Genomic DNA, 15,784 nt, shown 5'->3' on the forward strand with positions numbered 1-15,784 from the left:
ACTTCTCAGAATCAGTGTAACCCAATGTTGTCATGTGTATCAAAATAATTTGTTATCAGTCATACTCTGATATCTATCAAACTTATCAATATGGTCATTTAATATCGATAATAGTAATACTAATAATCTTTATTATCCATGAGGAAGTTAGCCTTACAATTTGTGGTTAGGGCTTTAGTATTGTTACGTTGATTGGTTTCTCTTCAGATTTGTGTACCAAGACTTATCCAGCACCAAGGTGGATACGAAAGTTCTGTTCCCACATGAAGGCATGGACGTCCGTGGATTCCTGTCTGGGCCGAGCTCTGGTGGTCTGGTCTATGACCTGTACAGCATCGTCTGCCACTTTGGGGGTGCCAGCGCGGGGCACTACACTTGCTACTCTAAGCACCCCTTGACTTCCCAGTGGTACTACTACAATGATGACTCTGTTTGTCAGCAGACTCCATCTGAGAGTGAATACAGCAGTGGCTATGTCTTGTTTTACCAGAGACAAGGTGAGGACTTGATAGCTATATGTTCTTGTTTGACAAGTTTTGTGTGTCCTTTCAGAATTGAAGATAATTACATCCTAGCTTAAAGCTCCTGCAAACATCCATCTCCTCATTTGTTTACATTTTCCTTTCCATTTCCTGTTGCCTGTGAATAAGGTGACTTGGTTCTAATAAAAATCAATGTCCAACTCCCAACTTCCGTGACAATTTCCAATCATGAATGCAGAGAGTCCTGCCTAATTACTTTTATTTACGTAAATTACTTGAAAATAATTCCTTTGAAAGTTTGAATATTAAATTTATTACAATATCAAATGGAGCTATAACTATTTCTTAGCTCTATCTATCTTCTCTTCTCTATTTCAATAAGACTAGTATCACCTATCTTTTTAAAAATCTAGTCTATAACTGTTCCTTTTGCTAATCAATTAATTTGATTACTATTCATGAGTCTAAATTGGTATCAATTTGTTATGGTCAAAATATGCTTGTTACTCACACAAGCCAGTCTCTTCTTTAAGCACCTTCTTTGGCTACTGATTTCAAGACACAGCTTAGATACTCCTTACACACTTACCAGAGTGTGAGTTCGTGGTCACTTTCCAGTTAAGCATTGTGACAGGTGGGGAAATGTGACGTGTGTTTGGCGCGTTTAATGTCTAGGGGATGATTATTTTTAATGCTATCACACCCCCACTTATCAGCATATGAATCGGGAGCAGACACGCAACGAGACAAAGCAATGAAAGATAGATACAAAAGTTAAAAATGAAGAATATTTATTTACATAAATATACATATAAGAATAAAAAGGGGGAGGGTTTGCATCTATCTCTAGTATATTCTATGTTTAATCATCACTCTTGCACCTAATAAGAGTATGTCACTTTGTCCTCTGACTTAGCTGGTTGTCCTGTTGATGTCGCAGCTGGCTGTGTCCTGGCTTGAGGTTCTGCAGCTGGAGATGGCGCTCTAGCGGATAGAGGGACGCCGGTGATATAGTTCTTGTGGAGTCTCAATCCCCAAAATCTAATATCTGTAGTGGGCACAGTAGGGCGGGTGGCCGGCTACCGTGGGCACAAGGTTACTGCGGGCAGAGCTGATCTGCCGTGGGCAGCGTAGTTGACAGGATATGTCCAGTGAGTTGCAGAGGGTTGGCGTAGCTATGACGTCTCGCACAGACCTGAGTCCATAGGGACGTCGCACCTAATAAGATGACAGGTGGGCTGTCGAATAGGCGGGCAATGCCGATAGCGCCAAGTAGTAGAGTTGAGTAGTGTCGTGTAGACACTGAACAGCAACAGCAAATAGGCAGATCTCAGTAGGAAAGTGTAGTGCTGAATAGCACTAAGCACAAATGCAGGTAAATAGATCGTTGATCCAATAAATAAATAGGCAAGTGCAGCGCTGAATAGCACTAAGCACAACTGCAGGTAAATAGATCGTTGATCCAATAACTAGGCAATAGACAGACACCTGAGGGAGGCTGCGGATAAATAAAGACAAGTTAGGACATGTCTCTCATACATCTTATCGATGCCCTCGACTGAGGTGCATTCGTCAGATTGGTAAAATTGCTTTAGAGCACAAGGGGGAGGTGATGACAAATGGGATTTGGAAAATAGATGGATGATAGTAGCAATATCAAAATGTACATAAAAGGGGAAATAATAATATAAAAAATGTACATAGAAGGGGAAATAATAATCTCAAATGAACAACACAGGTGGATAGAGAAAGAAAAGGGGGGGGGGAGTTGGATTGGGCGGTGTCAGCGATCCAGATGGTTTGTTTACATATGACCGTGGGTCGAGAACAATGAAGCGTGCTTGAATGGAGAGGGTGTCCCTTCAAGCGGCGCAACTCTCATTAGAGTAAAATGAGTAAAGGGGAGATAATTCAATACAGGGGAGATAACTCATATCTCCTTTCTAAGCGCAGTATTAGTGCGATAGTAGAAATATCAAGGCTGTCAACCGAGATACAGGAAATAAAATAAAGTGTACAAATATATACATGGTTGCATCAATGATCAATTGAGCAACGTAGCATTAATAGATTAATGCAATACTAAAATAGATACATAGCACATGTTTATGTTTTCTACTTACGCCAGTGAGAAATACACAATGCACTAATTAAATATAAATGAACTAGGCAAAATACACATGATAAAATCCAATGGAAATATACACAGAAGTAATTAAGATGGAACTTGTGATTAAGTTCGGCTTACCACCAGGTATTCCTCTAGGAGAGAGAATAAATGAGATAGTCCAGACTCGATAGCTCAGCTCGAATGAGAAATGAAAAAGGGTCTGACTTGATTTGGTTTACTTTATATAAGCCTGGAAAGTGCGGGCGGACACAGGAAATGCCCTAGGCTAAGATTTGTCTTACACGTGGGTGGATTTGACTCGAGGTGGGAGCCGCACCTTGGAATATCACGCGGTGTGTTGACCAGGGTAATCTCTTAGATCAAAGAGAGACGTGAGAGAAGGGGGGGGGGAAGGATTAGCTTGCATTCAAACCAAGGTGGTGTCAACCGCGACCGTCAGTCAGACATCCGGCGGATAAGACAAAGGAGATAGTGTGATTATCTTTCCCCGATCAAGGGCAGATAAATGAAAGGACTGGCCTAGTTTTCTCCAAGGTGGTGGACTAAGTCTAGCCTGGTATAGAGGAAAAGGTGGGGCGGGTGGAGAATTTAGGGGTAGGATGGGGAAATAATTAAAATAAAATAAATAAATAATGAAAATTAATAATTAATGCTGTGATAAATTTGAGTGACTCTGACAGCGAGTTTTTGACTTGTCACAAGCATGTAACTAACTCAAGGATATTTCTGTACATTACATTACATATACCCAACCTGTGACTGCAGCTGCGTATCAAGGATTGGCTTCTTTAGTCACATAAGAAGTTGCAAAGGGAAAAGATCGTCTCTTGAGACGTAAAATGACACAAAGGCAGAGATTGTCACTATCAGAAAATCTTATTTTAATGTTTAAGTTTGAAAAGAGTTCAGAAAAATATTTTTTACTTCCAGTATCTCATTTTCATTTTACTTTTAACTTATAAATTATAAAATAGATATTAAATCTCAGTTTTCACAATTTGCAATTTCATCTTGAAATTGATTCTAATTACTCTTATTTGTATAATTCCTCTAGGTACGGATGTTGTTTTCACACCACCAGAAAATATCCCCTTATTGGAGGAGGATGCTGCAGAAAATATGGCCCCTGGGACATCTCACAGCAGTCGAAACAATGGCTGCAGCAACAACAGCATGGCCCTTGTGCTGTTCCAGCCCCCATCGTCCTCAGAGCCTAAGGGAGGCAAGCAAGTGTATGATGATTACGATGGTGAGCGCCAGTTTGGCCCAGGGGAGGACGAGTCTTTAACGGTTCACTTTGGGTCCTCGTTCCCTACAGAAGGCCAGAGTGAGGCTGATGGGAGTGATGCTGTAGCAGTTGTAAAAATTGACAAAGATGTGGGTAATAGTAGCATAACATTGGTAGCAGAACCAGACAGTACATTAGACTTCTATTCTTAAATAGTGGATTCAGACAGTGTTTGAAAGGAACAAGAATATAGATATTTCTTAAAATGAACACTATTTACTCATTGGCACATCAATGTGCTTGCCCTGCTCCACGAAGCTAGTCTTTGGCCACCAAAACTCAACAGTGCAATCTATCGCTGTAGACCAGATCTCTACTAGATTCATATCAACTGTTATTTAATCAGACTAAAGATAACTTTTATTTCCAGTGAATTTTTCTTGCGTGTGTGTGTTGCTAACTTCAGGCTAAATTTGGATTCGGTGAGAGCTCATAGAGTGTCACATTGAATTTGTTTTGGACATGCTCATGTGCTACAGCTAATTTGGCATTGAACATTGATTTGACAAACTGCTACAGCTGTTTTATAACTAAAGTGTGATTGACTTGATTCAATTTGAAAGGGATATATGTATGTAGTTTTGTTGAGTCATGCAGCTTTGTAGTCTGTGTTTAAAATTTATAACAAATGTCAGGGATTATGTTTCAATGTATATATATATATATATTTTTCTTTGTCTCTGACATATTCTTTTGGTATATTTTTCAAAATGATTTCCTGAAAAGGTTTACAGGAGCTGAACACTGTTAATCCTGATGTAAGCCTGCAGATTTTAAGTTTAGTTTTATAAGTAGTAAATATATTTTCAGGGAAAATTTTAGTTTGGCAAGTAGACCAGCAATAAGCAACTACTTTGTTGAGGAGCTCACAATTACTATATTAGTGTAGGCAGATGACCTTTGTTAAATGGTAGTTGTCTTTGTACTTTAACATTGAAAGATTCTAATCTTTGTTTTTGATTTAATGAGTATATTTTTTCTTGTTGTTGTTTTTTTTCTCTCCATCCACATGACTTTGAGAGCTGACTATTGTTTTAAAAATGCAGAGCAGTTGAAAGAAAATCTATCATATATGTCTAGGCAATGAGATTTACAGGAGAACCAACTTTAACTTTATATTTCATTTCAAAGGATTTAATCTTTTTAAAGTCGCTATATTTCATCTATGTGCTTTGTTATTTTCAGGCTAAATTAATGAAACATGCTAATGAATATGTAATAGTAATCTTTTTTTTTTTCTTTTCATTTTCTTTATTTTTATAGATTTTGGTTTTAGATGTTTTGTTACATTTTGTCATCACTTATAGTAATAGTGTTGTTGTTTTTTTTCAATTTCGATGAATGTTTTTTTTATTAAGGACGCAGACATTTTTCATCTTTCCATTTCATCCACACAAGAACTCTTGGGTAAAATTTGTTTCATTTGAGACATCACCAGACCATCTTCCTTTCAAATGAGATGCCCACGTGTGTCTCCCAGTGCCACAAAAACTAGCATTGACTATAAAATTCCATTTGTCACTTAATGTTTTTTTAGCTTTTATTTTTGTGTCTTTTTTTTTTTTTTTTTTTTTTTCGTTTGGGTTGCTGCCCTTACAGGATCTCCTAAAAGTGCATTAATATATGTGGTGATAATTGTTGACTTGGAATAATTCCTCATTTATTACTAGGGCACTGTTAGGGTAATCAGGGCATCACCTTAATAAACAGGGCACATCTTGCCTCTAGCTAGGAAAAGGAAATCTTGTGATGCATGTCCCAGCATTGTGTTGGCTGCAAGTCATGTTCGCTCCTATAAGCCATTTTGTGGGACACAACCAAGTCAGCCGAGAATGTACATTTCAAATTAATAATTTTTGTATTCATCATCTGTCCCTTGGCATTTGTCGTAGGGGTGATGTGACAGTTCCTGAAACCAAAGTCCTCCACTTTTCCTGGACAGATGCACTGGATATCAAGAGAAAGGCCGGTCCATTCTTTTACATTGTCTAGCTAGTTTTTTGTTTTTTTTTACCACCCTTTCTTTGTATTTCTGATACTGTTAAAATAATTTGCTCTATGATATTGTTCCACGGCATTGAGACATTTACAAAAGAGGTGGAAACGTTTGTGCTGTCAGTACAGTTTCATAGGCAAACAAAAACACTTCTGTCATAATTATGTGTAATGTCCTTACAAAAAGAGAAGTTTATCTAGTCTACGTTATAGCACATGTTGTGCTTTGAGCAGTCCTGTGAGTTAAAGCATTCACACGGGTCTCAGTTTGATGTTGGGAGAAATCATCAGAATAAAGAGATTAAAATATTGTTTTAGTCAGAGCCAAGTGGGTGAGGGCTGGGCGGGGGGATCACAACAACTCATATCACTTTCAAACTATTTTTAAAACATTTTGTGTGTCAATGTGTCTTGATTAAATATTGGACTTTAGGTTGTGAAGAGAAAATGCTTTTTTTTTTTAACAGCTGATTTAGTTCACATCTTACAGCTAAGCAGTAGCAAATAATTTAAGCTGTGAACCTTTTTGATTAGTGAGCAGACCTTCATTGATCACATCCAGAGTCAACAATGACTATTTGTACTGTCAGCTGATGTACTGTAAGATATAACTATTTGTATACATTTTTCTACCAAGGGCTGTTATGTAGCGAATTTCAACTGTTTTACAGCATACAGGTTGTATAAATGTGTACAACATTTCAGTCTGTTGTCTAATGATTTTTTTTTTTGTTTGCTTTATTTTTGTGTTGAAGGGTCAAAAATACTTGTGAGCTTATAGAGTTTTGTTTTAATGTTTGTATCATGGCTGTGGAGATGTTGAACAGTTCAAAAAGGTTGTCAGTGCAAACTCAACATAAGAACCTTGATTTGAATATCTGTCAGAGTTATCCAGCAGTAGGTGAAGGAAAAAAAACTTAGAAAAACATAATATAGACACTTTCAGATTTTAAAAAAAATCAAAATTACTGAAGGTAAAAAAAAATAAATTTGGCTAATTTTTCCATGATAAATGAATTACTATATCTTCAGTGCATTGCATGACCCTCCTTGTTCTGTTTAATATTTATGAAGCTAACATTTTTTTCATAACATGTGAACTTAATTCTTTCATAGAATGGAACATAATTGTTCTCATTATGACAGAAATATTTTTTGTACATAGATCTCTAGGTCTATGCCAAATTGGCTCACTATTCTGTACATGAATGTCTATTTATATCATCAGGTTGTGTTAGGGAAAATAAAATGGAGGAGGTTTGAATTAGAATCTTATTTCATGCACTTTTAGAGTTTTTAAAAAGTTCCTCATGACTCAGTCTTTAGATTAGAATAGGGTGATCACAGACAATTGATAGAGAGTTGGCACCACATAGCCTATCCACATTTTTGTCAGTATGACATAGTATACTAGTAGATCATGAGCGTCTTGGAAATGATAGATTTTGTGGCAGTGCAGGGGAACAAATTTGGAACAATCAGATGTAGATACTATCATATAATTAATTACCTTTGCCCCCCCCCCCCATTTTGTTTACATTTCTAGTTGACATTTCTCGCCCTTGTTGGGAGACTTCATCAATGTTGAGTGTAGATGCTCACTTCAATACATCAACCTGTACACTGTTGTAGTGTGGGGTATGGCTAGATAGCAAGCCAGTAGAGGTATAAACCATGTAGCTGTCCATTGAGAGCTTCTAGTTTGGCTGTTAACACTGACATGTAAGTATCTGGAGTGTGACAATCTGCTAGCAATAGTGTTCAAGACAACCATTTTTTCCCCTTGTTGAAAGAGTTTGAGGGGGAGATTAACCCGCATAACTCAGGGTCTTATAATACTAACTTGTAGCGAGTAGTTCTCAAGGAGCAGTAGTTTCCCTTTGAGTGCTTTATATCCTTACCACAGTTGGTGGTAGAAAAAAAGGAGGAGTGGGGGTGTCCAAGCCTGGGGCAATAGGATGGCAGATTTTGTTTATTTATATCTTTATATTCCATATATATAGCCTGCCCCCCACCCTTTTTATCTATTCTCATCACTTGTTCCAAAACGCAGCAGTTCCCACCCAATATTCTTATTTTCCAGCCAACATGGTAAGCACATTCTGGTGTCAGCTCAGGCCATCTCAATGAGAATTATTGTTTCCATATTGAAATTTTGAAAATCTATTGTTTGATGTTGTTTTCTCTATTGTCCTTCAATACTCGTCCTACTGTGTGTCATTCATTCATTGCCTAATGTGTCGTTGAAAGACTTGTACATGCCACTGAATGTCTTAGAGAATATTTTGTCCACAAAAAAACTTTTTTAATTTGCTAAAGGCATGGAGTTGGTGCAGTTGAGATTGTGCGTGCAACGATGTCTCTGAGGATGGTGTCAGAAGTGCTTACAAAAGTAGATTGAAACAATTAAAACTTTCTGTTGTCTTATACCAGCCTTACGTTTTAATTTGCTTTCTTATCATGTACAGCATTATATATATAATGTAGTCTTACTTACTTTGTGGACGGGAGTGTCTCTCCAAAATAGGGCTCCACAGCCACAAGAGGAAGTGTGCGAGATGAACCATAGTCGTTCTACGACTGAAGGAGGCCAATGAATGAGTCTTACTTTTTGTCTTACAAGTGTGCAGTCTTGTTACAGAGCTAATGTCTGTCTGTTTGCTCTCGTTATTTCTCCATAACCCATTGTCGGATCAAGATAGACAGAATGAGTTAATATAAGTAAAGTAAAGTTCCGCTTTCAGACCTTGTGGTCTATAGGGCAGATGATGTAAAGGTCATCTGTTTCTGTGGCCTACGGTTAACAAGGGTGTCATGTGGCCATCACAACGACCAACCGCCTTTACTTTTCCCTAACTAATGTCAGGTAGCCATTAGAGCTGGGTGGACTCAGTGGCGCCCGAAGATCCAGAAATTGAAAATCCCAGTCTTCACGAGAATTCAAACCCCGGTCCCCGGTTCGGAAGCCAAGCGCTTTACCGGTCAGCCACCCCGTCTCCGAGTTGATATAAGCTTTGTATCAAATGTTAAACCAGTGATTCCCAAAGTGGTCTACGAAGACTTCCAAGGGGTCTACAAAAGTGAAAAAAAAATAAATTGGGGGTCTATGATAATGGATTTTATTTAGGCAGGTTATGGCTTTATTTTCACATCCCATTAATGTAATTCTTTCATAAACTAATTCATGATGTGTACCTTAGTTAATTCTTTAAATATTTAGCCTTCTATTTAAGCAAAAAATTGTTGCATTTAATTTCAACACTTATTTAAATAGCTTAATTTTTGTCTACATATAACTAATATTTAACAAAAAGAAATGTAGACTCAACAGGTTGATTATTTAAAATTGGGATTCATTCCTTCCTTTTCAAACAAGCGGTTACTTAAGTGCATTATAATGACAATATGAAATCGATTAAGCTGCAGGATAATTTTAGGCGATACCACCCTGATAAAATAGATAAAGATTTGAAAAACTTTCGAACACAAAGATAAAGTTCAGAATAGACCCACAAAATCTCTCTTCCTCATCATATAGAGAAGTTGATGGTTTGTAAGCGTCTTACAATATCTCTACTTATACCAAAATACCGAAAACACTATTGATAAAACAATGATTTAACCAGCCGTTGTAGTTTTTAAAACTGTTTTACGCAAATCTATATCTGATATTATTAAAAGACTATTATTTCTGTAAGCGACAATACAGTTCAATGGCATATCGATGGCATGAGTTATAAATTTAAAGGGTCTTGTGTAATTCTTTTCAGACGACATAGATACTGTAAATACACGGTTTGGGATCAGCGGTGTCACAGGCTCTGACAAGATGTAGTGCTTTGTGCTGCAAACTGTCCCACGAAACCTTTCCCTTGTATGGGTTGCAATGCAGAAGAGTTTTGAATTTAGTTTTCCTTCTGCTAGGTGGGTAGCAAGCCAAGGCTAATGAGTCCATCCTGCTCGAAGCTTACTATTTTAGGCGCCAGTTACTCGCCTTTGCCCCTTCTCATGTTAGTGAAAGCAGTTCCGCTGACCCAATATTTGAGCCACACGTGAAAGATCAAGAAATACACCACTGCTCTTTGCGAAGACTTTTACAATGATACTTAATAGAAAATTATTTAAATTGTTAATGTTTGAAGGACTATTCATAGAACAACAAATTCCTATAGGAAGCATAATATCCATAGCAACAGATGACGAACGTGCTAAATAATTATTTTTTTTAATTCCAGTGTTTTTGGTGATGCTAGTAATAGGTCTACATACTAATTGTTATTTTAATTGGTTTAAATTTGAATTTTATAAATAAAAAAGATAGATCTCTATAATTTAATATGTAGCTTTAAACTACTTTATCACTTTTCAACTCATTACAGGTAGAAATTAGTTTTAAAAAAAAATGTTCATGAATTAGTCAAAATGCAAGCAGGGGTCTACCGAAAACCAGAAAACATGGCAAGGGGTCTAGAAGACAAAAAAAGCTCAGGAACCACTGCGTTAGACCAACCCTAAACTGTAGATGGAGTAGCCAACGAAGCTTAAAATTAAAAAAAAAAAAACTACATCTGTAGAAATAATTCAAAGAATGAAATTACAAATATTGCAGTCTTAAAACTGTAACCTGTTAGTTCAAGATATTTATGTAACTATTTATTTTCTTTTGTTTAATCAGGGCAATGTATTTTTACATTTTTCATATTCGTCCATATGTAATGATAGTCAATTCTACGAGGAGCTGTGAAGACTGGCTCTGATGACAGGAATGGCTCTGAAGATAGGAGTGTCTCTCAAGACAGGAGTAGCTCTGGAGACTTTATTGGCTCTGAAGACAGGAGTGGCTATGAAGATAGGAGTGGTTCTGAAGACAAGTGGCTCTGAAGATAGTAATGGCTCTAAAGACATGAGTGGCTCTGAAGATAGGAGTGTCTCTCAAGACAGGAGTGGCTCTAATGACAGGAATGGCTCTGAAGATAGGAGTGGCTCTGGAGACTTTATTGGCTCTGAAGACAGGAGTGGCTATGAAGATAGGAGTGGTTCTGAAGACAAGTGGCTCTGAAGATAGTAATGGCTCTAAAGACATGAGTGGCTCTGAAGATAGGAGTGTCTCTCAAGACAGGAGTGGCTCTAATGACAGGAATGGCTCTGAAGATAGGAGTGGCTCTGGAGACTTTATTGGCTCTGAAGACAGCAGTGGCTCTGAAGACAAGTGGCTCTGAAGATAGAAATGGCTCTAAAGACATGAGTGGCTCTTATGACAGGAATGGCTCTGAATATAGGAGTGTCTCTCAAGACAGGAGTAGCTCTGGAGACAGGAGTGGCTATGAAGATAGGGGTGTCTCTGAAGACAAGTGGCTCTGAAGATAGGAGTGACTCTAAATATTTGTGGCTCTGGAGATAGGATTGGCTCTAAATCCGAGCGGCTAAACAAGAATGGCTCTGAAGACGAGCGGCTATAAAGACAAGAGTTTCTCTGAAGACAGAAGTGTAGCAGCAGTTTTAAATTTGTATCCGTATACTAAAATGACTTGGAATAAACTCAAGGTAATACATTTATTTTTTGGTCACTGGTCTCAGGCACCTCGACCTAACTCCTTCTGGACACACTCGTAGGGAGATGATCTACGGAAAGGCCCACCTGTATCCCCCCTCTCTTTTTTCAACGTCTGACTCCTCTCCCCAGAATGACATATATGTCGTGATGTGGACAAGATAAGTTCTTAGCGTACAATTGTCTGCAAAGTTTCTGTAACAACTTCCTACTTTCTAAGATCCAGTTTTGTTTAGGATATCGGCATAACACGTTTGATGAATGGAAGAGCTCGTGACGTGTAAGTGTGTGTGTGTGTGTTTGCGAGCAGGAAAGAATGCCACGCTGTTTCTCTAAGAGGAGCAAGAAGTGTAGAGCCATGAAATGAAGTTAATCTAAATTATATTTTCCCTAATTTGATTGATCTCCCTTATTGAATGAAAGGTTTTGGCGCGTGCTGCCTCGAAATGATAAACGTCCACAGTCTGCAGTTTAAACAGCTTCCATTATGTGTAGTCTTGGGGAGGGGGGGAGAGAGAGAGAGAGAGGAGGAGGAGGCTGGGATGGAAGGGGAGTGAACTTGTATAAGTTAAGGCGTTAATTCAGCGATTGTCTCCCCCTCCACTTTTTTTTTCAACAGTTTCTACACCGCTCGTTTAGACTTGTTTACCGTCCCCATTATGGCGTGTTGACCACTTCTGCCTGAAGGGGGCGCTGCTCTCCGTACAATAGCGGGCAAACAATGGCGTCTGCCGTTATTATAATTGTGTCCAATACAAATTAAACGGTCCGCTCTTGAATCAAATGTCGCATTCTACACCAGTTCTCCCCCCTCCCCTTGACGATGACTGCCCTCTTTTTTTTTTTTATTGCCCACACTAGTTTAAACGCGCCCCTTCTTATTTCTTTATTTTCTCTCATACCCACCACTTTCTTTGATCGAGTCGCTCCTGTCAGATGGATGGCCACAATAGGACTAGTCGCTAGTCAGTCCAGAAGGTCTTGGACAGTGCTGGAAATAGTTACCATTCCAATTGTTTCTTATTAACGGGTCCGGGGTTGTCCGGAATAATGAATTCGGATATGCAAATACTTCAACCGCTGACCTACGTATTAGAAGGGAAACATTCTCCTACTAAAGTCAGATATTTTTGACAAGGACGCCTTTGTTTCATAGGCGAGATCCTGAATGGTCGGACAGATATTGAACAAATGGACTTTGAAGAAAATCTTAATGGATGAAAGACTTGTTGGTATTGTATGGTGAGACCTGGTCATTTGTAGTTCTTCTGACCTTAATATCGTTCTACAAGACAAGGGCAGAGTGACCTCACACAGTCTCCTGTAAAATTAGCAAGGGTCTCAACGACTTTTCTCAATAGTCAATCCGTAAGACGATGATATGAGGCAACTATTTTAGGAAACATTGGAAAAGAAGGGAGGTCATCTGCAGAAATTAATGTATCAGCTATGAGCTAGTTATTTCCTCTTGAATACTTTACTTGACAAATTCAACTTGTTGGAAGGAATTAATCTTGATTATTTGTTGTCATTACAGAAAGGGGCTAAGGGCGTTCACTTATATTCTACTATAACGTTTTAAGATGGCAAGATTACTTTATTCCTATGCCAAGCTTATCAGTGGGAGCAGTGGCGTAGCATCCATGGCACGAAGGGAACCCGGGCCCATGACCATTAGGGGCCCACAGCCTGTGGTGTTACAAAATGGCTCGAAAGGGTTCATTGCGCTGAGTCCATGACTCATGACCAGTAGGGGCCCACATGAGTACGTAGAATGACACCAAAGTGAAAGTAAATATGTACTTTTGTGAAAACCGATTTTTAAAAAATGTCGCTTGATTCTGTACAAGCATTGACTTTTAAGATTTGTAGAAAGTCATAAGTTCATAACTGACTCAAACCAATCGACATCATTACTTACAAAAAAAAAAAAAAGTACGATCCTTACACTTGCATTAGAATGTCTTTTGATAAATTTACCAATACAGATTACTAAATTTTGTCTCGCACTAAATTTGTCGTATTTTGTGGGAGGGGGGGGGCCCTTGCTACGCCACTGAGTGGGAGAAGTGCGTGGTGGCTGATTGATATAGTGACCTAGTTTAGAGAGTACGTTAGTAGATAAATACATTGTGTATTATTGTAGCGACGGTAAAAGTCAGACAGACGAATGGCGTTGCAGAATGTGGATACATGAAGAACAAGATGGCTAGGGATTAGAGAAGGTTGAATAGTGATAGAGACTGATAAGATAGGCCGATAGTGAGACAAGATAAGCATCCCATTTGTGAATACATATATCCGTTGAAGTATTCAGAAGTCTTGATTACGTATATCATTTTTATGTGTTATGTCCCTTGGCTAGTTTAGACTGATTGATAAAGTATTGTTGGATTTGCACAGCTCACAAGATCCTAGCCAGGACACGGGTAAAGCGCTTGGTTTCCTAAACCGAGTCTCTTGTAGAAATATGATATTTTAAACCCTGAGATCCGCCTCTGAGTCCACCTAACTCTAATGGGTACCTGGCATTAAATTAAATGGTCTGGTCATTATGTTTGTGCAGGTCACGTGACACTTTTGTTGACAGTCATAGAGAGTCAAAGAAACATAGGAACTTAACATAATCATCCCTAAAGGTTTAAAAGGGAATCTACTTACATATCGGTGAAAAAATAAGTTTTAAAAAGATCTAATATGCAGTCGACCAATCAAATATCAGGTGCTGTACGTGACCTTGATCTAGATAGTTTTATACGATGAGGTAAACTGTATATACTTGTTTCCATGCATCTAAGCTTGCTTGAAAAGCCATCTTGTTTTTTTTTTTAAATAGATCACTCCGTCTTACAAACTAGAAAGTTTTGATTGAAATATTTCATATGTTCTTTCAGATTTCAAGATTATTACATCCTAACCCAAGCCTCTTCAAGCAATTTAGCGCTCTAAGGCATTATCTCTACATAATAAGATACTAATCTGTAATACAAACGTTAAGTCGGTCCTTCTATAAGGTTCAGAGACATGGAGAGTCGCTAAAACAAATATGGAAAAGCTCAAGAGCTTAGATAACGGATGCTTACGCCGGATATTAGGAATTTAGGGGCCAGAAAAGACATCTACTGTCAATTTGTGGGAGAGAACTAGGCAAAAGCCCATAGCCCAAGATATCACAAAGCAAAAGTGGAGCTGGATAGGACACACCCTGCGAAAACCAGCTACCAATGTTGCAAGGCATTCAATTGATTAGAATCCGCAAGGAAAGAGGAAAATGGGCAGACCCAAGCAAACCAGGAAGAGGTAGGTCATCAGTGAAGCTGAGGGTACTGGAATGACATGGGAGCAGATGAAGAAAGCTGCTCAGAACCGAGTTCGGTGGAGAGGTGTGGTTGCGGCCCTATGCTTCCCTGGGAGTGCACAAGATTAAAGAAGAACCCAAGCCCCCCCCCCGCAAAAAATGGCGGTGGATACGTCGAGTAGGGTTTGAACCCGGGACCATCGACACCATTGAACGACGATTTGTTTCCACACTATTATAGTTATCATTATATTTAGTCAAGGCCTAGAATATGATAAAAGTTGTTTTTTTTTTGTCTTGGAGGACAAATCCTTGCCAGCTATCTTTCGATTTGATATACGGGAAAGTTTCTTTGAACAAGATTGAAGAGTGCAGTCATCTTGGTAAATGTATTCACGTCTCAGGGAGTTACGATCATTGTTAGCGCTTAATAAAATAGCAGATTTAACGCGATCACCAGAGATCTAAGAAAGTTCTTCCCATGCCATCTGAGTCAAAACGTTGATTTGTATCGACGGAGTACTGGCAACAGCATGAATTAACTGCGTTTTCTTGGTATTTCGGTAATGAAATCATATTCTAGGCCTTTACTAAATATAATGATAACTATAAAAGTGTGCAAGTGAAAATAAATCGTTGCGACTAACATGCTATAGAATATTGAATTGCAAGCCTATAATAAGGCGCACATGGTTGGACATGAACTACAGATTAGCCTATTCTAGTTTATTACAATAATAGCTTATTCTTATTAACTTTATTCCAGTGGAAGCATTACATGTTAATTTGCTTCCTAGCAGAAGTTAATTGATTTGAAGGTTTAAAAAAAAACTGGCTAAAAGCTGATTACTCAGAATTCAGAGGGGTGCAGGTATATGGTCATCCATCAATTTCTGATAAGCCTGGGCTAGTCTACTACAGCTGTACTTCAGTCACCAGTGGAAACATCTTTTTTTTTCAGCTGTTAATTAGATTTTGATTGAAAATGGCTAGAATTTGGCTGCCCAGAATCCAGGAGGGTGCTAGTACCAGTTAAGTT

General features: G+C 38.4%; 1 protein-coding gene across 2 annotated transcripts in view; it reads left to right on the forward strand.

Annotated features, from left to right (window-relative positions):
* LOC106066699 (uncharacterized) overlaps positions 1 to 8,323 on the forward strand; it is a 30,022-nt gene extending 21,699 nt beyond the window's left edge. For both annotated transcript variants that reach the window (XM_056012286.1, XM_056012287.1), the window contains exons 19-20: positions 208 to 497; positions 3,668 to 8,323. In XM_056012286.1, the coding sequence (XP_055868261.1) occupies positions 208 to 497; positions 3,668 to 4,053 (676 nt within the window). In that variant the 3' untranslated portion in view covers positions 4,054 to 8,323. The remainder of the gene's footprint in view (positions 1 to 207; positions 498 to 3,667) is intronic.
* The last annotated feature ends 7,461 nt before the right edge of the window (positions 8,324 to 15,784 follow it).

This window comes from Biomphalaria glabrata, chromosome 15 (assembly GCF_947242115.1).
Source record: "Biomphalaria glabrata chromosome 15, xgBioGlab47.1, whole genome shotgun sequence".
Taxonomy (NCBI): domain Eukaryota; kingdom Metazoa; phylum Mollusca; class Gastropoda; family Planorbidae; genus Biomphalaria; species Biomphalaria glabrata.